General features: G+C 43.3%; 1 protein-coding gene across 1 annotated transcript in view; it reads left to right on the plus strand.

Moving 5' to 3' along the window:
* LOC112267746 (vitamin D3 receptor B-like) overlaps positions 1 to 27,078 on the plus strand; it is a 67,616-nt gene that overhangs the window by 35,882 nt on the left and 4,656 nt on the right. Inside the window, 8 exon segments of the mRNA XM_042300479.1 lie at positions 6,073 to 6,220; positions 11,593 to 11,723; positions 15,860 to 16,044; positions 18,873 to 18,972; positions 21,152 to 21,226; positions 21,229 to 21,331; positions 22,772 to 22,923; positions 26,220 to 26,336. Of these exon segments, the coding sequence (XP_042156413.1) occupies positions 6,073 to 6,220; positions 11,593 to 11,723; positions 15,860 to 16,044; positions 18,873 to 18,972; positions 21,152 to 21,226; positions 21,229 to 21,331; positions 22,772 to 22,923; positions 26,220 to 26,336 (1,011 nt within the window).

Raw genomic sequence — 27,078 nt, forward strand, 5'->3', positions numbered from 1 at the left:
ACTCTGCGTACTATGTAATCAAATGTAACTCAGACCCGACATTTGGACTGGAACAAGGGTTTTTCCACTTTAATCCTTCCGGGTAATATTCCAAGCCCCAGGACAAATGAAGACACTGGAGTTCACCTCTCCACTAAGTCAATTGAAGACTCCACTATGATGGCAGTGTAGATACAGACCGTTATACTGGCAAAATGTCGGCACAGCCTGCATAAAGTGGCCTCTTACCCGTTTTTAGTCTTCATTTGGAGGACGAGGCAAAGGAGCAAGGTTTAACTTTTGAAAAACATACCATGTCCCTCCACACAAAGCATATTGTCCCGTGTAGCTCAGTTGGTAGAGGCATGGCTCTTGCAATGCCAGGTTGTGGGTTTGATTCCCACGGTGGACCAGTATGAATTTTTGGGGGGAAATGTATGCACTCACTACTGTAAGTCTCTCTGGATAAGAGTGTCTGCTAAATGACTAAAATGTACAATGTTTAAGCTGGAAATGCAATTTGTACAAAAAATTTGAGTGGAGGGCCAAGGGTATTGAAGGTTGAGCCATCAGAAACATGTTTGTAAAATGTTTCTGGTTTTCAGTCACCTCGGTCTAAGAAGGCAATTTGCATTTCCATTGGACTCACTCGAGAGCGGTGACTGGGATATTGGCCACTGGTGGCCTGTGACACATCTTGACTTAATACCTTTTGCTCTTTGGGAAGCATAGGTCATTCACAAACTTCCTCCAGTGAGTTCAGTGTTGGGCAGTTTTTCTTTGCTTTTTTTCTAGGATGATCCTGCCACGAAGTTCTGTCTTTATTTTTTACCTTTATTTAACTAGACAAGTCGGTTAAGAACCAATTTTTATTTTCAACGACAGCCTAGGAACAGTGGGCTAACTGCCTGTTCAGGGGCAGAACGACAGATGTGTACCTTGTCAGCTCGGGGATTTGAACTTGCAACCTTACTAGTTACTAGTCCAACGCTCTAACCACTAGGCTACCCTGCCACCCTGTCTTTACAGATCTTCGTCAGCTGTTCCTGGGTCTTCCTGGTTTCCAATATGGTCTCCAGGTTAGAGCTTGTCTGGTTATGTTGTTGAGTCGTTTTCTTAAGGTGTGCCCGATCCAGCCTCATTTCCTGCATTTTATTTGAGTGTCAATATGTTCTTGCTGTGCGATTTTCCCAGAGATTTTTCATTCCTTATGATGTTTGGCCAATATACCTAATGTCATTCTTGGTGAGTTTGGACATTTACGAGCAAATGTGAACGAGAGACATTGTGCAAATGAACAAGGTTTGACGCATGCAGTGCTGGCTCTACATGCAGCATGTCTACGGGCTGTCTGTGTGGAGTCTGGAGTCGCTAGGGCAACGGGCCTGCTCGCTCTGCTTGGAGAAGAGGGGGGAGGAGCAGACAGGCTGAGAGCAGAGAGGAGAAAATAACTCATCCAAAGGGCTTTGCCTTCTCAAACACGGCCGAAAGCTAACACAGTATGATGCCCTGTCGCCTTATTAATTCAGCCACTTACTTAGATAGCAAGTTAAACTAGGGGTCGTGTCAAACAAGTAATTATGCATTTTTCACTCAGGAAAAAAAATGCATAATAAATATCTTGCCGCGTTTTGTAAACACAGATCTAAAATGCTTCTTATTGTAATTTCTGCTCGGCATCAGACTCATTTTGTGCTTCAGTTGCACTTCTTAATTCTCAACTTGGATGAGAATTCAAGAACGGGCGTTCTATCAGCAGACGGAACTCAGAATGATGTGTAGCTTCTTTTCTCCTGTACTTTTCTCAGTGTAGCCAGCCTGTTTTTCTCAGGTAAAACGCAAGATTCACTTTAAGCAAAACATTATGATAGGCCTAAACATTAGGATTGTGATGGCCATGCATAGTTTTATCAAAATAATACCTTTTTTTTTTTTTCATTGTAAGCTCATTTACTTGTGTGGCTGCCAGCCAAATAACATTGTACTTCAGTTGTCATCTGATGAAATTTAAGCTATTTTATGCCAAATGTGCCGCACTAATGTATTTTCTGTGAAGGAAAACTATAGTTGCACGTCCCTGATCACTCTACTGAAGCAGAAAAACACTGTTGACTTTCAATATAAAACGGACCTCTGTCAGTACACAGCTGGACTCACCTGCTCCCTCTTTCTCCCATTGTGCTAATTACACGCAAACACACATGACTGGCTCAAAGGTGCTGGGAAACGAAGTCAGCTTCATAATGTGACAGGTGAAATAAGAACGCAATCTGCGTTATCTCCTAAACGCAGTGCACAAGTTGACTGCAGGTATTTACTTCAAAAATAGCTACAAATATGAAAAGGTATTGAAAAACGTCAAAGAAATAGTTTTGACGGTGTTGACGGTACTGAAAAAAAAAAACATCCCGTGGCTATTTCCAAATAGCTGTATATACCGTATACCACCCAAGCCTAAAAGCCGGTTTTGAGGTTTTGTTCTGTATATGTTGTAAGTCTTGTCCTTCTAGTTGGGTCCACGGTATGCCAAAGTTTTATCTTATCGACTGCCATCAGAAAGAGAAGGGGGGACAGCAGGCAGCCCTGTCAAACTCCTGTGTTTATGGGGAAGCTGTTCGTGAGGTGCCCATTATGTATTCGTCTGCAGGATGACTGTAGATGTAACTGTTGGGTGATGTTGATGAACTTCTTTGGTGTGCCGTAGTGTGCCATGAGCTTCCACAAGGTTTCTCGGTCCAGGCCGACGGATGCTTTTTGAAAGTCAATGAATGTGAGGAGTAGAGATGTGTTCCATTCCTGGGTCTGTTCAGCAATGATGCAAATGGTGGCGATGTGGTCGGTACATGATCTATCTGGTCGGAATCCTGCTTGTTGGTCTCGGAGTTCTTTGTCCAGTGCTTTGAAAGTCTTGCCAGGATGTTCCTGCTCAAGACTATTCCTGGCCCAGATAAAAGCATTATGCCCCTGTAGTTATTGTGGCCTCTGAGGTTGCCCTTTTTGGGAAGCTTGACCAAGTGTCCTTCTACCCATTCGTTGGTACTCTTTCTTCATCCCAAATCTGTCCCAGAAGTTGGAGCAGCATTTGGATTGCTTTCTCAGGGTCTGCTCTGATAGCTTTTGGAGGTATACCGTCAGGTTTTGGTGCTTTTCTGGTTTTCCGTTTTTGGACGGCTTTGTCTATTTCATGTTTACAGGGCATGTTGGTATGGACCTGAATAGGGTGTTCTGCTAAAGGTATGTTGGCCCGGCTCTATTGGTGTATTGGTGTATCTCCAAAAAGTGTTCTTCCCATCTCTTTTCTTGTCTTGCGAGTGCTTTGCCGCTTTTGTCTATGATTGGTCTGTTGGGTTTCCCTGCCATTTTCCATGTGGTGTCGTAGTGCTCCTTCATGTTGTGTTGAGCTGTTGCCTCTGCTTGGGTCGCCGTTGGTTCTTGTCTTTTTTTATGCTCTTTTATACCTGTTTGTCCGCCTTGGAGTATCCTTGTTTTGCTTTTGCTGCTCTTGTGCGACTGTTGTTGAGGTTTTGCTTGGCCTGTTTCAATTTTTGTATTGTCCCAAGACTCTCTCCTGAGATGAATTATTTGTGTCGTCTTGGTGTCCTTCCACTGGATTCCTTGCATGCCTCTGTCCACGCCTTCTTCATTATCTGCCACCTCTGGTCCGGGGTTTTCTCTTCTTCCTCATCAGCTATCAAGAGATTTGAAACTGTTTGAAAGGTTCATCTGGAGTAGCTCTCTTAAGTTCTGGTCTTGGAGTAGGCTGACAAACTGTTTTTTTCTTGCTGTGTCTGTGAATTTCTTGAGTTTTCAGCATGAGCAGTCCTATTATGAGGTGGTGGTCTGATGCTGCATTTTGCTGATGCATATAAACTCTGCAAAAAAAATAAACGTCCTCTCACCGTCAACTGCGTTTATTTTCAGCAAACTTAACACGTGTAAATATTTGTATGAAAGATTCAACAGCTGAGACATAAACAGAACAAGTTCCACAGGGTAGCCTAGTGGTTAGAGCATTGGACTTGTAACCTAAAGGTTGCAAGTTCAAATCTCCGAGCTGACAAGGTACAAAATCTGTTGTTCTGCCCTTGAACAGGCAGTGAACCCACTGTTCCTAGGATATCATTGAAAATAAGAATTTGTTCTTAACTGACTTGCCTAGTAAAATAAAGGTTAAATGTAAAAATAAATTTTTTAAATGGAACTAACAGAAATGGAATAATGTGTCCCTGAACAAAATCAAAAGTAACAGTCAGTATGTGGTGTGGCCACCAGCTGCATTAAGTACTGCAGTGCATCTCCTCCTCATGGACTACACCCGATTTGCCAGTTCTTGCTGTGAGATGTTACCCCACACTTCCACCAAGGCACCTGCAAGTTCCCGGACATTTCTGGGGGGAATGGCCCTAGCCCTCACTCTTGAGATCCAGGCTCTTCGCTTGCCATGGCAGAACACTGACATTCCTGTCTTGCAGGAAATCACGCACAAGCAGTATGGCTGGTGGCATTGTCATGCTGGAGGGTCGTGTCAGGATGGGCCTGCAGGAAGACTACCACATGAGGGAGGAGGATGTCTTCCCTGTAACGTACAGTGTTGAGATTGCCTGCAATGACAACAAGCTCAGTCCGATGATGCTGTGACACACCGTCCCAGACCATGACAGTCCATCCATCTCCAAATCAATCCCGCGCCAATGTACAGGCCTCAGTGTAACGCTCATTCCTTCGACGATAAACCCGAATCCGACCATCACCCCTGGTGAGAAAAAACCATGGCTCGTCAATGAAGAGCACTTTTTGCCAGTCTTGTCTTTTCCAGCGACGGTGGGTTTGTGCCCATAGTTGACGTTGTTGCTGGTGATGTCTGGTGAGGACCTGCCTCACAACAGGCCTACAAGCTCTCAGTCCAGCCTCTCTCAGCCTATTGCGGACAATCTGAGCACTGACGGAGGAATTGTACCTGTCCCGCAGGTGTGATGTTCGGATGTACCGAACATGCATGTTCATTCATTGTTTATGGTTCATTGAACAAGAATGGGAAACAGTGTTTAAAACCTTTACAATGAAGATCTGTGAAGGTATTTTGATTTTTACGAATTGTCTTTGAAAGACAGGGTCCTGAAAAAGGGACTTTTCTTTTTTTGCTGAGTTTAGGATCTACGTATCTGGTTTTCCTTGGTGTGGTCTCAAGATACCTATGTGGCGTTGTACACTCTTTTGGGTGGGAAGACAATCCCTCCAATGGCAAGGTTGTGGAATGCACAGAAGTCACTGAATTGTTCTCTGTGGTTGAAGGGGGGGTCAACTGTGCAACTTCCTTTCGGTTTTGGTTGTGCAACATTATTCTTGTCTGACTTGAGACACCTTCCTTTTCCAAATCTTGCTGTAGTTTCTTTGTGAATGTTTCTGTAAATGGTATTTACCACTAAGTGGATGATTGGTCCACCTAGCTTTACCAGGGCCCTGTTGGCCAGCGTGTTTCCAGGTTTCCAGACAGGCCTTTATGGTAACCTTAGCGGCCCGGCTGGTAGAGCCACCCACCATGCTTCGCCCTGTCTGGCAATCCAGTACTTTACCTGTTTCCGCCTCCAACGACTTGGACGAGGGGTTGGGTTTTTGAGAGGCGACATTGTTCTGCAATGACCATAAGATTTTGGGCAAGATGTTGTCACGTTTCGTTTTGTCAAACAATTTCCACATGCAAATATTTGCTTCCTTCCTCTCTGACACACGCACGCACGCACACACACACACGCACACACACATGATACAAACACACTGATATTTCTGTCTGTCTGATATGTATCTTATTTCAAGATGGTTTGTCTATGCAGCCATACAATTCAACAGTATACATACATGACCCACAATTAAGCCATAGGTCCGAAGGGGGTCAGAGGACCGATCACATACTAACCAATCCCACAGTGTGCATTGCAGGTCAACGGTCGTTGACGTGCCTTTTTTTCCCTTTCTCCTTCTATCGCTCTCTATTTCTCTCTCTCCCACTCCATCTCACCCCCCTCACTCATTCTCTCACACTTTCTCGCTCTTGCTCCCTGTCTCTCTTCCTCCTCACTCTCTCTTTCTCTGTAGTAATGGAGACTACGGCTGTGAGTACCACCACTCTGGCCAATGATGAGTTTGACAGGAACGTGCCGCGGATCTGCGGTGTGTGCGGGGACAAGGCCTCCGGATTCCACTTCAATGCCATGACCTGCGAGGGCTGCAAGGGCTTCTTCAGGTATGGACAGACGTAAACACATGCACACGCACACACTTCCTGGCAACAACAAGACCCTCCATTGTGGGCCTTGAGCTGCCCAATGACGCGAGACTACCAGACAAGCTAAATGCCTTTTATGTTCGGTTCGAGGCAAGCAACACTGAAGCATGCATGAGAGCACCAGCTGTTCTGGACAACTGTGTGATCACGCTCTCCATAGCCGATGTGAGCAAGACCTTTAAACAGGTCAACATTCACAAGGCCGCAGGGCCAATCGGATTACCAGGACGTGTACTGAGAGCATGCACGGACCAACTTGCAAGTGTCTTCACTGACATTTAAAAAATAAATCCTGACCAAGTGTGTAATACGTAACATGTTTCAAGCAGACCACCGTAGTCCCTGTGCCCCAAAAACGAAGGTAACCTGCCTAAATGACTACCGCCCTGTAGCACTGATGACGGTAGCCATGAAGTGCTTTGAAAGGCTGGTCATGGCTCATGTCAACATCATCATCCCGAAAACCCTAGACCCACTCCAATTCACATACCACCCCAAAAGATCCACAGATGACACAATCTCAATCGCACTCTACACTGCCCTTTCCCACCTGGACAAAAGGAACACATATGTGAGAATGCTGTTCATTGACTACAGCTTTGCATTCAGCACCATAATGCCCACAAAGCTCATCACTAAGCTAAGGACCCTGGGACTATACACCTCCCTCTGCAACTGAATCCTTGACTCGATGGGACAAAAATTTCTCCATCAACGTGAGCAAGTCTACAGGAAAAGGAGGGCCGAACACGCTCCCATTTACATTGACGGGGCGGTAGTGGAGCGAGCTGAGAGTTTCAAGTTCCTTGGTGTCCACATCACCAACAAACTATCATGGTCCAAACACACAAGACAGTTGTGAATAGGGCACCCCCTCAGGAGACTGAAAAGATTTGGCATGGTTTCCCGGATCCTCAAAAAGTTCTACAGCTGTACCATCGAGAGCATCCTGACCGTTCGTATCACCGCCTGGTATGGCAACTGCTCGGCATCCGACCGCAAGTTTAGTGCCCAGTACATCACTGCGGCCAAGCTTCCCGCCATCAGGGACCTACAGTGCATTCAGAATGTATTCAGACACCTTCCCCTTTTACACATTTTGTTACAGCCTTATTCTAAAATGTATTAAATTACATGTTTTCCTCATCAATCTACACACAATACCTCATCAATCTACACACAATTTTTTACAAATGTATTCAAAATGAAGACATATACCTTATTTACATAATTATTCAGGCCCTTTGCTATGAGACTCGAAATTGAGCTCAAGTGCATCCTGTTTCCATCGATCATCTTTGTTTCTACAACTTGATTTGAGTCCACCTGTGGCACATTCAATTGAATGGACATGGTTTGGAAAGGCACACACCTCTCTATATAAGGTCCCACAGTTGGCAGTGCATGTCAGAGCAAAAACCAAGCCAAGAGGTCGAAGGAATTGTTTCTTGAGCTCCGGGACAGGATTCTGTCGAGGCACAGATTTGCGGAAGGGTACCAAAAAATGTCTGAAGAATTGATGGTCCCCAAGAACACAGTGGCCGCCATCATTCTTAAATGGAAGAAGTTTGGAACCACCGACTCTTCCTAAAGCTGGCTGCCCAGCCAAACTGAGCAATTGGGAGAGAGGGGCCTTGGTCAGGGAGGTGACAACTAGCATTCAACCAATCAGGCTTTATGGTAGAGTGGCCAGACGGAAGCCACTCCTCAGTAAAAGGCACATGACAGCATGAATGGAGTTTGCCAAAAAGGCAACTAACTATCACAACAGGCCGTGATTGGGAGTCCCATAGGGCGGTGCACAATTGGCCCAGCGTTGTTAGGGTTTGGCCGGGATAGGCCGGCATTGTAAATAAGAATTAGTTCTTAACTGACTTACCTAGTTACATAAAGATTAAATAAATATTAAAATAAATAAAAATTCAACAAAGTATTTAGTAAAGGGTCTGAATACTTGTAAAAATGTCTAAAAAACTTTTTTTTCTTTGTCATTATGGGGTATTGTGTGTAGATTGATGAGGGAAAAAGGCAATTTAATACATTTTACAATAAGTCTGTAATGTAATTTTTTTTTTTTTAAGTCAAGGGGTCTGAATACTTTTCGAATGCACTGTATATACTAGACGGTGTCAGAAGAAGGCCCAAAAAATTGTCAGACCCCAGTCACCCAAGTCATAGCCTGTTCTCTCTGCTACCGCACAGCGGTATATTTTTTTTACCTTTATTTTACTAAGCAAGTCAGTTAAGAACAAATTCTTATTTTTATCCCCCCCCTATATTTGCTACTCGCTGTTTATTATCTATATGCATAGTCACTACCCCTACCTACATGTACAAATTACCTCGACTAACCTGTACCCCGAAACATTGACTCGGTACCGGTACCCCCAGTGTATAGCTTCGTTACTGTTACTTTATTGTTGCTCCTTAATTATTTGTTATTTTCCTCTTTTTTTATTTTCATTTGTATTTATTTATTGTTTACTTCAGTTTATTAAGTAAATACTTAATTAAAACTTGTTTTTTTCTTAACTGTATTGTTGGTTTAGGGCTTCTAAGTAAGCATTTCATTGTAAGGTATCTGTTGTATTTGGCACATGTGACAAATAACCTTTGATTTGATATAGCCTTGTTATTGTTATTTTATTGTGTTACTCCTTTAAATTTTTCACATTTTATTTAGTAAATATTTTCTTAACTCTATTTCTTGAACTGCATTGTTGGTTAAGGGCTTGTAAGTAAGCATTTTACGGCACATGTGACAAATACCATTTGATTTGATTTGACTCAGCCTTATCACGTTGTTAAACACTCTCTCTCTCTCTTACAGACAGACGTGTGTGTGTGTGTGTGTGTGTCAAAAAACAAAACAAATATTTATTTACAGTAATTATGCATTAAAGAAAGAGAGAATGTGTTGAAGGAGAAGAAATTAGACTTAAGGGGTTTAAAGAGAGGTGTGACAGAAAGGGAGAAATGCAGATGTCGCATCATGAATACAGTGCCAGTCAAACATTTGGACACACCTACTAATTCCAGGGATTTTCTTTATTTTTTTCTATTTTCTACATTCTATAATAATAGTGAGGACATCAAAACTATGAAATAACACATATGGAATCATGTAGTAACCAAAAAAGTGTTTACTTCTTAGGGCTGCAATCCTGTTAACGGGATTGATATGACAACAGCCAGTGAAAGTGCAGAGCGCTAAATTCAAACAACAGAAATCTCATAATTACAATTCCTCAAACATACATGTATTTTATACCATTTTAAAGGTAATCTTGTTGTTAATCCTACCAAAGTGTCCGATTTCAAATAGGCTTTACAGCGAACGCACCACAAACGATTATGTTAGGTCAGAGCCAAGCCACAGAAAAACACAGCCATTTTCCAGCCAAAGAGAGGAGTCACAAAAAGCACAAAGAGATAAAATTAATCACTAACCTTTTATGATCTTCATCAGATGACACTCATAGGACTTCATATTACACAATACATGTATGTTTTGTTCGATAAAGTGCATATTTATATGAAAAAATCTCAGTATACATTGGTGTGTTATGTTCACTAGTTCCAAAAACATCCGGTGATATTGCAGAGTGCCACATCATTTTACAGAAATACTAATTATAAATGTAGATGAAAATACAATTGCTATATATGGAAATATAGATACACTTCTCCTTAATGCAACCGCTGTGTCAGATTTCAAAAAAGCTTTACGGAAAAAGCAAACCGTGCAATAATCTGAGTACAGCTTTCAGACAACAAAGCAGCCAAAAAGATATCCGCCATATTGGGTAGTCAACATTAGTCATAAATAGCATTATAAATATTCACTTACCTTTGATGATCTTCATCTGAATGCTCTCCCAGGAATCCCAGTTCCACATTAATGTTTGATTTGTTCGATAATGCTACTTTTGTTAGCACGTTTGGTAAACAAATCCAAAGTCATGAAGCACGTTCCCTTGTTGCAGACAAAATGTTAAAAAGTTCCGTTACTGTCCATAGAAACATGTCAAACGATGTATGGAATCAATCTTTAGGATGTTTTTAACATAAAACTTCAATAATATTCCAACCCGGAGAATTCCTTTGTCTTCAGAAAAGCAAAGGAACACAGCTACCTCTCATGTGAAATGTGAAACCTCTGACTCATTCCTCTCTCATTTGGTCCCACTTCACAGTAGATTCCTCAAACAAGTTTCTAAAGATGGTTGACATCTAGTGGAAGCCTTAGGAAGTGCAACATAACCAATATCCCACTGTGTAGTCAATAGGGGCTGGACTGAAAATCGACCAACCACAGATTTCCCACTTCCTGTTTGGATTTCTTCTCAGGTTTTTGCCTGCCATATGAGTTCTGTTATACTCACAGACATCATTCAAACAGTTTTAGAAACTTCAGAGTGTTTTCTATCCAACACCAACAATAATATGCATATATTAGCAACTGGGACTGAGGAGCAGGCAGTTTACTCTGGGAACCTCTGGGCACCTTTCATCCAAGCTACTCAATACTGCCCCTGCAGCCATAAGATTGTGCAAAGCTGTCATCAAGGAAAATAGTGGCTACTTTGAAGAATCTCAAATATAAAGTATATTTTGATTTAACACTTTGTGTGTGTGTGTGTATGTGTGTGTGTGTGTGTATTTGTGTCACGAATGTTTACATGTGCGTTTCTGTTAGTCATTATGCATGGCTTTTAAGCATCCCTCTCTCTCTTTTTGCCTCGACTGGAATGTGTTCATGGTTGTGCTCCTTTGAGTAGGATCCAGAATGAAAAGGTGAAGGACATAAATATTTATGTAACTATTACACTATGATTACACATTTGGGTCCCACTTCGAACTGATGGTTAGTAGAGCCGGGAAGATAAACCGGAAATTACCGGCATCAACCAAACAGACCACTCATCGGGGACATTATGATGATATTGTTAAATACAAGTGGCCAGTACTAGAGAAATGTGAAGTTTGAAATGAAACAACTCTGCTAATATGGGCTTGTTATCAATTGATAATGATAACATTCAAAGTAGTCCTAGTAGTTTTAAGGGTAATATTTAAAAAACTGTGATGCACATTAATGTTCTAAATGTATCTTTCTATTTATCGTTATGTTAACTTAGTCTGGTTATTGTAATATAGATTTTAAAGAAATCATTCAGAAGTAGTATCATGCTGTGTGAAGTGTGGCAAAAGGGTCACGCCACATTCACATATAAGAACCTTATTTCTCATCACATTCCCTCTCTCGCTCCTCCTCCCTCTCCCTCGCTCTATCCCTATCTTTCCCTCTTCCCCCTCTTCGCCTACAGACGCAGTATGAAGCGCAAGGCCAGCTTCACCTGTCCCTTCAACGGCAGTTGCACCATAACCAAGGACAACCGCCGCCACTGCCAGGCCTGCCGGCTCAAGCGCTGCGTGGACATCGGCATGATGAAGGAGTGTGAGTGTCTTGTACACAGATCCCGGATCAGTTTCCGCTTCAGTAAATCCTAATGTCAGCCATTCGGGGGAATAAGGCAAAACTGACCTAAGACAGACCAGCATGGTTAAGGAATGTGAGTGTATGAGATCAGCTTCCCTTTTCCCAAATCTTACCATCAGCTTTTAGGGAGTATAATGCAAAACTGACCGTAGAGCACTGCCTAGGGGAAACCTTATCCCACTCCTCCTTCCTCATCTCTTCCATCAGAATTGCTTGTTTTCTTTTTGACTGATAGAGGTTAGCCTTGCAGATTAATGAATTGTTTCTTAATCCTGGTCCTGGAGACCCAAAAGGGTGCACCTTCTTGTTTTTGCTCTAGCACTACACACCTGATTCAAATAATCAACTCATCATTTGATTAGTGGAATCAGGTGTGTAGTACTAGGGCAAAAACAAGAAGGTGCACCCAGGTCCAGGACTAAGAAACACTAGGTATGAGCCACTGAACCATGTGGTGTTGTCCTACTGAGGTATAAGGTCAGACATACACATGATCGAGCAAAGAAAAATGTCATTTTACTCTGAAGAGCACTACAGGAAGAAATGTATTTTCAGCTGGTTGCAAGGCAAATATACTCATTTTCCTCCATGAGTGGCCGTATGATCTCTTGAATTATGAACGATCTCTTGAACCGTGACGATGTGTGTGTTGAAAAGAGTAGAAAGTGCACTGAAGAGAGAGAGAGATGTGCTTCTATCAGTCTGTTGTTAGGCAACTGTTGATGGTGTGTAATGACACACTGATAACAGGAAATAATTCAGCCGCTCTTGGAGGAAAATGGGAATTTAAAATGAAATAAAGCTCCTTTCCTCTTAGAAGCAAATCATGTCAGCCTTAAAACATGTATTAGCGTGCCAATAGCAATAACAGTCACACGCAAACACTGGACACATGTCACAGTGCCATCTACCCCCCCCCCCATGCCTGTCGAGCGCAAGGCAGGCACACGTCGTATAGTGTTTGTTATATACCAATAGTGTTACACAACGTTGGGACTCCTTGGTCAAGTCCTTCTAGGCCATTGCCCTCATGAGAATGTTTATAATGTCCACTAGAAGTACTAGATCGTTCTGGGAGAACCTGTACATTATGCGCCCATCTGAACTTTAGACACCTGCTGATGTTTTGGCCACGCTTCAATCCAATGGACTGTTTGTTTTCAGAGTCCGTAAATGGAAGGTTTGGTCGTTCTGTTGTTTTCCCGTGAAATCCGGATATTGTCCAGGCGGGTGTTTATAATTTGTATTTGAAGCAGGGGCTGGTTCCGGATGTTGTTCTCCCCCTGAGATTGAACAGTGAATTCCCAGAGAGTGACGCCACCGCTCGGAACACTGTACATGAATGGGAGCCATTGGAATGCACTTATGCTGCTGCTGCTGCTGCTCTTGGAGCTGTTGCTGCATGGACAACAACATGTTGTAGTGCGGAGCAGAGTGTGAGCTAATTCAGTGGCTGGGGCAACAACAGGCGGAACGGAATGGGAGACAATGCGCGCTGTGTTGACGACAGCACTAGGGACTCTTTTTTTTTCACGGACACCCCCCTGACAACAACAAGCCCCTTCGATGTGAGCGCCGCGGCAGCCTCATCCCATCGTAGAGCACACGCTGGCTTGTGTTTGTGTACACACACACACTTACAGACGCTGGTTCTGACACACACACAGCATCAGTGTTAACATCTCTATTTTGCCTAAGTCCCAATTAGGGCTGGACGATATATTGTGAATACCGGTTTACCAGTATGAATCCGTACACCTATATGGATTTTTACAAAACCATCTAAAACTCAGCAAAAAAGAAACGTCCTCTCGCTGTCGAACTTAACATGTGCTAATATTTGTATGAACATAAGATTCAACAACAGAGACATAAACTGAACAAGTTCCACAGACATATGACTAACAGAAATTGAATAATGTGTCCCTGAACAAAGGGGGGGGGGGGTCAAAATCTAAAGTAACAGTCAGTATCTGGTGTGGCCACCAGCTGCATTAAGTACTGCAGTGCATCTCCTCCTCATGCACTGCACCAGATTTCCCAATTCTTGCTGTGGGATGTTACCCCACTCTTCCACCAAGGCACCAGCAAGTTCCCAGATGTTTCTGGGGGGAATTGCCCTAGCCCTCACTCTCCGATCCAACAGGTCCCAGATGTGCTCAATGGTATTGAGATCCAGGCTCTTTACTGGCCATGGCAGAACACTGACATTCCTGTCTTGCAGAAAATCATGCACAGAACGAGCAGTATGGCTGGTGGCATTGTCATGCTGGAGGGTCATGTCAGGATGAGCCTGCAGGAAGGGTACCACATGAGGGAGGAGGATGTATTCCCTGTAACGCACAGCATTGAGATTGCCTGCAATGACAACAAGCTCAGTCCGATGATGCTGTGACACACCGTCCCAGACCATGATGGACCCTCCACCTCCAAATTGATCGCACTCCAGAGTACAGGCCTCGGTGTAACGCTCGTTCTTTTGACGATAAACACGGATCCGACCATCATCCCTGGTGAGACAAAACCGCGACTGGTCAGAGAAGAACACTTTTTGCCAGTCTTGTCTGGTCCAGCGACGGTGGGTTTGTGCCCATAGTCGACGTTGTTGCCAGTGATGTCTGGTGAGGACCTGCCTTACAACAAGCCTACAAGCCCTCAGTCCAGCCTCTCTCAGCCTATTGCGGACAGTCTGAACAATGATGGAGCGATTGTGCGTTCCTGGTTTAACTTGGGCAGTTGTTGTTGCCATCCTGTACCTGTTCCGCAGGTGTGATGTTCAGATGTACCGATCCTGTGCAGGTGTTACACGTGGTCTGCCACTGCGAGGACGATCAGCTGTCCGCCCTGCCTCCCTGTAGCGCTGTCTTTGGCGTCTCACAGTATGGACATTGCAATTTATTGCCCTGGCCACTTCTGCAGTCCTCATGCCTCCTTGCAGCATGCCTAAGTCACATTCACGCAGATGAGCAGGGACCCTGGGCATCTTTATTTTGGTGTTTTTCAGAGTCAGTAGAAAGGCCTCTTTAGTGTCCTAAGTTTTCATAACTGTGACCTTAATTGCCTACCGTCTGTAAGCTGTAAGTGTCTTAACGACCGTTCCACAGGTGCATGTTCATTCATTGTTTATGGTTCATTGAACAAGCATGGTAAACAGTGTTTAAACCCTTTACAATGAAGATTTTGGAAGTTATTTGGTTATATTTTTATGAATTGTATTTGAAAGACCTGAAAAAGGGACGTTTCTTTTTTTGCTGAGTTTATAGTTATATTTTGATACAATGCTAAATTAAATGAAAAGTTCTACAAAGTGGAACATTTCACTGTCAGTTTTGTCCTAGTTTGTTTCAGTGTAAAACCATCTTAATGGAGAAAGATCATTTAAATCACTTCAAATTAGTTTGTTGCCTTTCTTGGATCATCCATGAATCATAAAAACACATTTCAGACTTGTATTTCTCAGAAACATTGAATACAGTCAAATATCACCATGCTGTCGAAAATGAGAAAAAAACAATTTAAAAAAAATATTTTGTCCATATCGCCCTAGTCCCAATCATTTTGGTCTGATATACTCATGGTTCTCCATTCCTCACTTTCTGTCGTACCATTTCTTTCTTTGGAGCTCCTCTCTCTCCTTTAAACTCCTTAAAGGCCCAGTCACAAGTCAGCTTTTCCTGTGTTTTATGTTGCACAGTACAACATCTGATGAAACTAACACTGTAAAAGTGTGGGGGAAAAAATGTCTGTGTAATTTTCTGATCTAATCAGCATGACATCACCATGCGTTAAATTGGTAAATAGACCAATAAAGAGAGTTCTGCCAATTACAGCTACTTTTCAGTTTTCTCCTTTCCACTCATACCACTCCTAGACAGTTCTAGCAAAATTCTTGCGTGAGAAATCGTTTTTTGCCATTTTAATTGAAATCTACAGTAAGGTACTTAATTGTTACCCAGAAATGATTTATATTGGGCACATTCTCTTTTTCTTTAACCCGTTCTCTCTCTCTCTCTCTCTCTCTCTCTCTCTCTCTCTCTCTCTCTAATCCTTTTTTATAACCCTGATCTCTCTCCTTCTAAACCTCTTTCTGCCAGTTATTCTGACAGACGAGGAGGTGCAGAGGAAGAAGGACCTGATTCAACGGAGAAAGGATGAGGAGGCGCAGAGGGAGGCGCAGCGACCCCGGCTGAGCGAGGAGCAGAGCCAGGTCATCGCCACGCTGGTGGAGGCTCACCACAAGACCTACGACGACTCCTACTCTGACTTCAACCGCTTCAGGGTCCGTGTCCACTCCGTAACACCAGCCTCCCCTCCGTAACACCAGCCTCCCCTCGATAACACCAGCCCCCCCTCCGTAACACCAGCCTCCCCTCCATAACACCATCCTCCACTCCGTAACACCAGACTCAACTCTATAATACCAGCCTTCACTCTAATACCTGTCTTCACTTAATACACTAGTCTCTGATCTGTAACACCAGTAATCACTCTAAAGCACCAGTTTCCACTCTCTACCACAAGTCTCCACTCCATTTCACCAGTGCCAACTCTGTTACACTAGTGTCAACTCTGTAACACCATACTCCACTTCCTAACACCACTCTTATTTCAATTGTCCACAGATAAGCCCTACCCTGATACTATTTGCTACTCTGCCAGCATCCATCATGTTACACAACACCCACTGCAGTATCTCTTTCTATACAACTGACATTTCCTGCTCCAGGGTCAGTGTCAATTATGTATACGCTGTATGTTACAGTCCGTGTCCACTCCATTTCTTCACACCCAGTTTCCCCCCACCTGCAAATACCACTCCTTCTCTGGTATCTGGACTTCTGCGGCCCCCAACAAAGACTCCCACTCGGTCACCTCAGTGACATCATTCGCGTTGAAGTCAGACTACTCCATAACTCAATTTCTGCCTTTTATTTACCTTAGGACAATTTATTTCCCTATCAAGGAACTTACAGATTGAAGTATACTGTACATGCTGTCATACAAATTGACTGTTTGCCTGCACAATATTGCCAGACTAGATTGCCGTTTATTGTCCTACAAGAAGATTCTTAGCTCACCTCACACATTACACACACAAACCACATAGTAAATACAGCAAGAATCAAACAACAGTAACAGTCAGACACCTACACCGATATAGGAGGAAGCTACATTGAATTGATCATCGTGGTTCTAGCTCCGAGGATGAAACTCCCGAGGTGTGCAGTGTGGCATTTAATTGTCCAGTGGTCAGTGACACACACTATATTGAGTACTCGCGGTCTTGTATGGCTCAGTTGGTAGTAGGGCTTTCCCCGACTAAAAAATGATTGGTTGACTGGAAAATTGTCAGTACTTTCGACCAATCGATTGGTCAACATTTTTAAAAGTGTATTTTTTTACATACGGTGCCTTCGGAAAGTATTCAGACCCCCCTTTTTTCACAACTTGTTACGTTCTACACTCAAAAACCCACAATGACAAAGTGAAACAGATATTTATTTTTTTGCAGATGGATAAAAAATTAACAACAGAAATACCTTATTCACATAAATATTCAGACCCTTTGCTATGAGACTCAAAATTGAGCTCACGTGCATCCTGTTTTCATTGATCATCCTTGAGATGTTTCTACAACTTGGAGTCCACCTGTGGTAAATTCAATTGATTGGACATGATTTGGAAAGGCACACATCTGTCTATATAAGGTCCCACAGTTGAAAGTGCATGTCAGAGCAAAAACCAAGCCATGAAGTCGAAGGAATTGCCGCAGATTGTGTTGAGGCACAGATCTGGTGAAGGGTAGCAGAACCTTTCTGCAGCATTAAAGGTCCCCAAGAACACAGTGGCCTCCATCATTCTTAAATGGAAGAAGTTTGGAACCACCAAGACTCTTCCTAGAGCTGGGTGTCTGGCCAAACTGAGCAATCGGGGGAGAAGTGCCTTGGTGAAGGAGGTGACCAAGAACACGATGGTCACTCTGACAGAGCTCTAGGGTTCCTCTGTGGAGATGGGAGAACCTTCCAGAAGGACAACCATCTCTGCAGCACTCTACCAATCAGGCCTTTAAGGTAGAGTGGCCAGATGGAAGCCACTCCTCAGTAAAAGGCACATGACAGCCCGCTTGCAGTTTGCCAAAAGGCACTTAAACAAGATTCTCTGATTTGATAAAATCAAGATGGAACTCTTTGGCCTGAATGCCAAGCATCACGTCTGGAGGAAACCTGACACCATCCCGACAGGGAAGTATGCTGGTGGCAGCATCATGCTGTGGGGATGTTTTTTTAGAGGCAGGGACTGGGAGACTAGTCAGGATCGAGGCAAATATGAATGGAGCAAAGTACAGAGAGATCCTTAATGAAAACCTGCTCAGGAGCTCTCAGACTGGGGCGAAGGTTCACCTTCCAACAGGACAGCAACCCTAAGCACACAGCCAAGACAACGCAGGAGTGGCCCAGCCAAAGCCCAGACATGAACCTGATCAAACGTCTTTGGAGAGACCTGAAAATAGCTTTAGAGCAATGCTCCCCATCCAACCTGACAGCGCTTGAGAGGATCTGCAGAGAAGAATGTGAGAAACTCCACAAATACAGGTGTGCCAAGCTTATAGTGACATATCCAAGAAGACTCGAGGCTGTAATCGCTGCCAAAGGTGCTTCAACAAAGTACTGAGTAAAGGGTCTGAATACTTATGCAAATGTAATATTTCCATGTAATATTTAAAAATAAATGAGCAAAAATGTGTAAAAAAAATGTTTTTGCTTTATCATTATGGGCTATTGTTTGTAGATTGATGAGGGGGAAAAAAAAACAATTTAATCAATTAAATATTTTTTTATTTAATACATTTTAGAATAAGGCTGTATCGTAACAAAATGTGGAAAAAGGGAAGGGGTCTGATTACTTTCCGAAAGCAGTGTATATATATGCTACTGCTCGACTAAAAATCTCGGTTGACCAATAGCTTATCCACCAAACATTCGACCAGTCTACTAATTACGGTCAGCCTTAGTTGGTAGTGAATGGCGCTTGCAATGCCATGATTGTGGGTTTGATTTTATATTCATGTAAAAATGTGTACTAAATGGTTTGTGTGTTTTCCTTTAGCCTCCGGTCCGAGAAGGCCCAGTGACACGCAGTGCCAGCAGAGCTGCCTCTCTCCACTCTCTATCTGATGCCTCATCTGACTCCTTCAGCCACTCTCCAGGTAAACAAACGTCAGTGTGCTGCTAACAGCTTCGCTTCCTCCACTGCCCCTGTCCCCTTACTGGGCTTGAACCGGTGATCCTCTGATGGCAAACACGTGACCGCTCTTTTTTGACAACGTACCGTCCAGTTGTGCTATAGAAAAATATTATCTTCGATAGCACCACTGGCAACATTTCAAGCTAGCTGTGGAGTGAGCTTATGACACATTCTTACCTCCGTTAGACATGTACGCATGCACACACACACACACAGAACAAAATGGGAAAAGGTGAGCAATTCAGAATCAGATGGTGAAGCGGACACATGGAGAGGGAGGTGCAGCTCACACAATTGGTGTTAGTTGTCACCAGTGATTGATTCCTGTGTGTTTGTGTGGGAGCTCACTTCTGCTCCCGTGTGTGTGTGTGTGTGTGTGTGTGTGTGTGTGTGTGTGTGTGTGTGTGTGTCAATCCCTCATGGGGTTTTACTTAGAATCTTCAGGGGTTTCTCAGGACACCCTGTAGCCCTTCAGACCACAGTCTCCCATTAACACATCCGCTCATAATGAAATGAACTCACAGAGGGACATGGTCCTCACAGCCTGTGTTCCCTGCCTTCAAAAACAGTAAATCAAATCAAATTTTCATTGTCATATGCACCGAATACAGTGAAATGCTTACTTACAAGCCCCTAACCAACAATGCAGTACAAATAAGATCAGTAAATAAAAAGTAACAAGTACTTAAAGAGCAGCAGTAAAATAGAGTGTGCGGGGACACTGATTAGTCTAGGTAATTGAGGCAATATGTACATATAGGTAGAGTTTTTAAAGTGACTATGCATAGATGATAACAACAGAGAGTAGCAGCGGTGTAAAAGGGGGGGGTCAATGCAAATAGTCTGCACATGGGGACAAAGATCGTACTTTTTTGGAGAAATGTCCTCTGGTCTGATGAAACAAAAATAGAACTGTTTGGCCATAATGACCATCGCTATGTTTGGAGGAAAAATGGGGAGACTTGCAAGCAGAAGAACACCATTCCAACCGTGAATCTCGGGGGTGGCAGCATCATGTTGTGGGGGTGCTTTGCTGCAAGAGGGACTTGGTGCACTTCACAAAATAAATGGCATCATGAGGGAGGAAAATGATGTGGATATATTGAAGCAACATCTCAAGACATCAGTCAGGAAGTTAAAGCTTGGTCGCAAATGGGTATTCCAAATGGACAATGATCCCAAGCATACTTCCAAAATTGTGGCAAAATGGCTTAAGGACAACAAAGTCAAGGTATTGGAGTGGCCATCATTAAGCCCTGACCTCAATCCTATAGAACATTTGTGGGCAGTGAAGTGTGTGAGCAAGGAAGCCTACAAACCTGACTCAGTTACACCAGCTCTGTCAAGAGGAATGGGCCAAAATTCACCCAACTTATTGTGGGAAGCTTGTGGAAGGCTGCCTGAAACGTTTGACCCAAGTTAAACAATATAAAGGCAATGCTACCAAATACTAATTGAGTGTATGTAAACTTCTGACCCACTGGGAATATGATGAAAGAAACAAAATCTGAAATCAATCATTCTCTCTACTATTATTCTGACATTTCACATTCTTAAAATAAAGTGGTGATCCTAACTGACCTAATACAGGACATTTTTACTAGGATTAAATGTCAGGAATTGTGAGAAACTGAGTTTAAATGTATTTGGCTAAGGTGTATGTAAACTTCCGACTTCAACTCTCTCTATCATCCTTTTGTTGTATCTCTTTCTGTCTATCACTCTACTTCTGTTTCTCTCTCTCTTACTCTTATCTAAGCTGTTTTCTGATGGTCACTGTGTTCCATTCCTCAATGAACAAACCTCGCTCTGTGTTGAGTCATTCATTCGATTTACATGTGAGTGGGTGGGTGGATGTGTGCGCGCATGTGTGTGTGTACTTGCGTGTGTGTGTGTGTGGTTTACCGCAGTATCCACGTTTTGTTTTTTTATCTTACTGACTCAGATGCTATGTTTCTTTATTGTGTTTTCATGTTTTCACTTTTTCTCTGTCACTCTCTCCATGTCCCTTTTCCCTTCATCAGCAGAATCTGATGGGAAATGTTGTTTTTCTCCGAAGAGTTTTTAACTCATCTAATCTCTCTTCCCCCTACCCCCACCCCCCCCACCCCACCCCTCTCCTCCACACTCCCTCCATATAGAGTCGGTGGACACTAAGCTGATGAACTTCAGTAACCTGCTGATGATGTACCAGGAGCAGGGGGCATCCCGGACTCCGACGACGACGGCTCCAAGCTCTCCATGCTGCCCCACCTGGCCGACCTGGTCAGCTACAGCATCCAAAAGGTCATCGGCTTCGCCAAGATGATCCCTGGCTTCAGGTGGGTGGAGGGCTGAGTGGGGGAAGGGGGTGGGTGGGTGGGTGGATTAGGTAGGGGATGACAGGATAGCAAGGGGGGTAATGTGTGTGTGTGTGGGGGTATGTACTTTACATTGTGTGCTTGTTTTTTTTTGAGAGAGAGATTGTGTGCGTTCATGTGTTTGTGTGTGTTCCTACAATGGGCGCAAAAAATGTGTAATGTCATACTCCAATATGAGTAAAAGCAGTTGCCCTGAAAATCTATTTAACTCTACGTGGCATGAATGTGAACAAAGCCTTATTTGTGTGTTTACTCGTTTAAGGGTCTGAGTGTTCCTACAAACGAGGACAAGTGTGCCTACACATGCAATTATTTCTGTTATCTTTTGTTATCAGCAGCTGATATCTGTCCTACACATGACGCGAGTGGCTTTCGTCACAGTAACCTTAGGCGTGTGTGTGGTCGTCACTGTGTACATTCTGTCTCCCCCCTCCCCCCCGGGGTGGCAGAGTAAAGTGAGGTCGAGGACACAGTAACGGGCATTGTTAGTAATGATCACGTAAGCTGTCTTCTGACCCAAGAAGAGCTTTGAGCTTAAAGGCTTGTCAGTGCGCTACAATTAATGTTACAAAGCCATTGCTTCTCGAAGACTCGAATCAAATCAAATTTTATTTGTCACATACACGTGGTTAGCAGATGTTAATGCGAGTGTAGCGAAATGCTTGTAAACTGTAATACACTTTATGAATGTCTTACTACAACTGAATCTAAGGTTGTGTTACTCAAATGTTTTTGCTGTGTTTGTGTGGGTGTGTGCATGGACCCGTGCATGTGTGAGATACAGCACCTTACAACTGTAGACAATTATTTATCTCCATTGCACAACACAACTGCTCAAACTAATGGGTATACATACATCTTTGGTAACTCAATGACAGGGTTGCAAAACCGCCGACATGAACATGACATGAACTTCCTTATAGCACCACTTGTGAGTGGAGTTTATAAAGGTGTTATGAATAGCCAATAGCTATCTTGTGCCCCATCTACCTAAAGTGTTACGAGATCCTTCCAATATTTACCCACTATAGCTAGATCTAGATACCCCAGCCTTTGAACTTAACCCGTCTGACCATTAGCCCACTGTGCAACTGGAATGACTGATTTTTTGACCAATCAGATATCGTGGGCTGGAACCAACCGTCTCCAAAATCTCAATCTACAACCCAATCCTTTTAACCCCTTTCTGACTGTACAAAGAAAAGTACAAAGACCGTAAGCCGACTGATTATGTCCTCTTCTTTTAACAGATGCCACCTTCCTGATTCACATTCATTAACTACCAACTACCAAACGGAAGAAAAACGACTTAAACAATGAGAAACGCTCGTTTCTGTTTCCCGTTGCAAAATCAATTTTTTGTGCACTAATGAATACACCCCTGGTTGTAAATCCATCCAGGGAGCTGACGGCTGAGGACCAGATTGCCCTGCTCAAGTCGAGTGCCATCGAGGTGATCATGCTGCGCTCCAACCAGTCCTTCAATCTGGAGGACATGTCCTGGAGCTGCGGAGGGTCCGACTTCAAGTACTGCGTCAACGACGTCACTAAAGGTACGAGACTTAGGCAGGCTAGCACACACATGTATGTGTGAGGACGGAACACAGACCATGGGATCGACACACACACAAAGTATATGCAGTCAAAACCATTGTACTCTGTCAACGATGGCACTAGCACACACACAAACACCAGTCATTTCGCTTAGAGGACATGCTCTGAAACTGTGTGGGGACACCACTTTACAGAAAGGCGAGGCAATGTGACACACTCACACACACTATGTGACACACTCGCCACTATTGCTGCCACTAAAGGTGAGCGAGAAAGGGTAACAAACATGCATGCATTTGTGCAGGCACAAAACACACAGTTATACACTCTCCAGTACATGTCCCGTGGCCTTCCTATCATGACTGTGTGTCAGTTCCGCCAGGAAAGCTGAAATGGAGTGTAACACACTTTGGCACGTGTACCTATGAACACGTACTCTCACACACACACCATACACCCATCCGCAGACCCTCAAGGCACGGCATTCATTTGCCTTTCAACTAAGCCTCGGGTATTTTTACAGATCAACCGAAGAATGGCACTCTAGACCAAGACACTCTCACAAAGCGCCTGGTCTCTCACAGAACGAATTTGGTTTTGTTCTCGAAGACAAACCCAAGTTAGCCACGGCATCGCTGTGGCTGACCAGTCATTTGGAGATTGAGTCGGGCTCGACAGCAAATTAGCCAGACTTTTCCTGAAAACAAGGAAAACCTTGCGTTGTGCCCATTTTTATTTTCACTCAAAATGACGCTGTTGTTGTTGTTGTCTTCCGTAGCTAATTACTTTGACAGCTTTTGTCTAGCGACACTCCATTCTCCTTTGTTACAAGGCGATATGAGAAAGCAGGCTATGATTGTAAATAGAGATAATTAATTACTAAAAATTCATTAAACAATTGATAACACATAAGTGTACTTTTTGGTTGGCAACTTGCTTTTTTCTCATTTTCCTTTTGTCATGATCCGAAGTAGACCACCAGGAGACATGTAGTTGCATTTAACACCTAACTAAAGTGAACTGAGTTGAACTAGAAGTTTCCGTTTACAACACTAGGACTTGTATGCTATTCAGTTCATCCATTTCTTATCTCACGAAACCACACAAATCCTTAGTGTTTAGGGAAACCATATGAAAACCGGAAGATCAATAATTGGAAATAAACCCATACATCTTTGAAAATGGCATTGAGAGGAGTGTTAGGGAAACCATAATCAACAGTTATTTGTTACCTGTGCCCTTGTAATCTAGGATCAGTTTGGCCTTTTAAATTCTAATGAATAAGAGACATACATTGAACAAAAAATATGAAGGCAACATGCAACAATTTTAAAGATTGTACTGAGTTACAGTTCATATAAGGACAACAGTCAATTGAAATAAATTAATTTGGCCCTAGTCTATGGATTCCACATGACTGGGAATACAGATATGTATCTGTTGGTCACAGGATACCTTAAATAAAAGGTAGGGGTGCAGATCAGAAAACCAGTCAGTGTCTGGTGTGACCACCTTCGTTTAGAGTTGAACAGGCTGTTGAGTGTGGCCTGTGGAATTGTTCTCCCACTTCTCTCCAGTGGACGTGCGAAGTTGCTGCATGTTGATGAGAACTGTAAACACGCTGTCGTACACGTCGATCGAGAGCGTCCCAAACATGCTCAACGGGTGACATGTCTGGTGCAGGCCATGGAAGAAGGCCATGGAAGAAGGCCATGGAAGAAGGCCATGGAAGAAGGCCATGGAAGAAGGCCATGGAAGAAGGCCATGGACCATGGCCATGGAAGAAGGCCATGGAAGAAGGCCATGGAAGAAGGCCATGGAAGAAGGCCATGGAAGAACTGGGACATTTTCAGCTCCAAGAAATTGTGTAAAGACCCTTGCGTTGTGGGTCCGTGCAATATCATGCTGGAACATGAGGTGATGGCAGCGGATTAATGGCACAACAATGTGCCTTGGCATCTTGTCACGGTACCTCTGTGCATTCAAATTGCCATCAATAAAACGCAATTGTGTTTGTTGTCTGTAGCTTATTCATGCCCATACCATAACCCTACCGCACTCTATTCACAACGTCGACATCAGCAAACCGGTCACCCACACGACACCATACACGCTGACTGCCGTCTATAATTGAAACAGGAATAAATCTGTGAAGAGCACACTTCTCTAGCGTGCCAGTGGCCATCGAAGATGAGCATTTGCCTATTAAAGTTGGTCACGACGCCGAACTGCAGTCTGCTCAAGGCCCTGGTGAGGATGACGAGCATGCAGATGAGTTTCTGACAGTTTGTGCAGAAATACTTCGCTTAAGCAAGCCCACGGTTTCATCAGCTGTCCATGTCGCTGGTCTCATACGATCCCGCAGGTTAAGTGGCCGGATGTGGAGGTCCTGGGCTTATGTGGTTACATGTGGTCTGCAGTTGAGGGGCCGGTTGGACGTACTGCCAAATTCTCTAAAACGACATTGGGCTTGGCTTATGGTAGAGAAATGAACAGTCTGGCAGCTGTTCTAGTAGACATTCCTGCAATCAGCATGCCAATTGCATGCTCCCTCAATACTTGAGACATCTGTGGCATTGTGCTGTGTGAGAAAACTGCACATTTTAGAGTGGCCTTTTATTGTCCACAGCACAAGGTGCACCTGTGTAATGATCATGCTGTTTAATCAGCTTCTTGATATGCCACACCTGTCAGGTGGATGGATTATCTTGGAAAATGATAAATGCTCACTAGCAGGGATGTAAACAAATCTGTGCACAACATTTTAAAGACATTTTATTTCAGCTCATGAAACATGGGACCAACACTTTAGATGTTGCGTTTATATTTTTTGTTAAGTGTAGATATACCGTATAACATATCACATACATTATATACTCTAAATCTATTTCTTATCTCACAAAACCACACAAATCCTTAGTGTTTGGCAAACAATATAATGAGAGATACAGTACCAGTCAAAAGTTTGGACAAACCTATTCATTCAAGGGTGTTTCTTTATTTTTTACTATTTTCTACATGGCAGAATAATAGTATAATATAAAAAAAAAACATCAAAACTATGAAATAACACATACGGAACCAAAAAAGTGTTAAACAAATCCAAATATATTTTATATTTGAGATTCTTCAAAGTAGCCACCCTTTTGCCTTGATGACAGTTTTGCACACTCTTAATTAAAATAAAAACCCTTGAATGAGTAGGTGTGTCCAAACGTTTGACTGGTACTGTATATTGTGATTGCTATCTGATCTGATTGACGGTGTGTGTCTGTGTGTGTGTTGTCTCCTGCAGCGGGCCACACTCTGGAGCTGCTGGAGCCCCTGGTCAAATTCCAGGTTGGCCTGAAAAAACTCAACCTCCACGAGGAGGAACACGTGCTGCTCATGGCCATCTGCCTACTCTCCCCAGGTACACGCTGACACTGGGTGTGGGAGGGGGGAGGGGGTAGTGTATGTGTGTGTCTGTCATGAATTGTTTATGGGAGTCAGCTTGTTTTTGTGAGGATCAGTTAGCTTGTGGGGGGGGTTGTGTGTCTTTGTGCTGAAGTTCACACACCTGTGCGTGTGTATATTTTGTGCATTTTCGTTAGTGAGGTTGACGATAACATGTGCATATACAGTGCATTCAGAAAGTATTCAGGCCCCTTGACTTTTTCCACATTTTGTTATGTTACAGCCTTATTCTAGAATGGATTAAATCAATTGTTTCCCTCATCAATCTACACACAATATGCCATAATGACAAAGCGAAAACAGGTGGTTAGAAATGTTTGTACATTTCTTACAAATAAAAACAGAAATACCTTATTTACATAAGTATTCAGACCCTTTCCTATAAGACTCAAAATTGAGCTCAGGTGCATCCTATTTCCATTGATCATCATTGAGATGTTTCTATAACTTGATTGGAATTCATCTTTGGTAAATTCAATTGATTGGACATGATTTGGAAAGGCACGCACTTGTCTATATAAGGTCCCACAGTTGACAGTGCATGTCAGAGCAAAAACCAAGTCATGAGGTCAAAGGAATTGAAGGTCCCCATCTCTGCAGCACTCCACCAATCAGGCCTTTATGGTAGAGTGGCCAGACAGAAACCACTCCTCAGTAAAAGGCACATGACAGCCCGTTTGGAGTTTGCCAAAAGGCAG

The sequence above is a fragment of the Oncorhynchus tshawytscha genome, linkage group LG02 (genome assembly GCF_018296145.1).
Source record: "Oncorhynchus tshawytscha isolate Ot180627B linkage group LG02, Otsh_v2.0, whole genome shotgun sequence".
Lineage (NCBI taxonomy): Eukaryota > Metazoa > Chordata > Actinopteri > Salmoniformes > Salmonidae > Oncorhynchus > Oncorhynchus tshawytscha.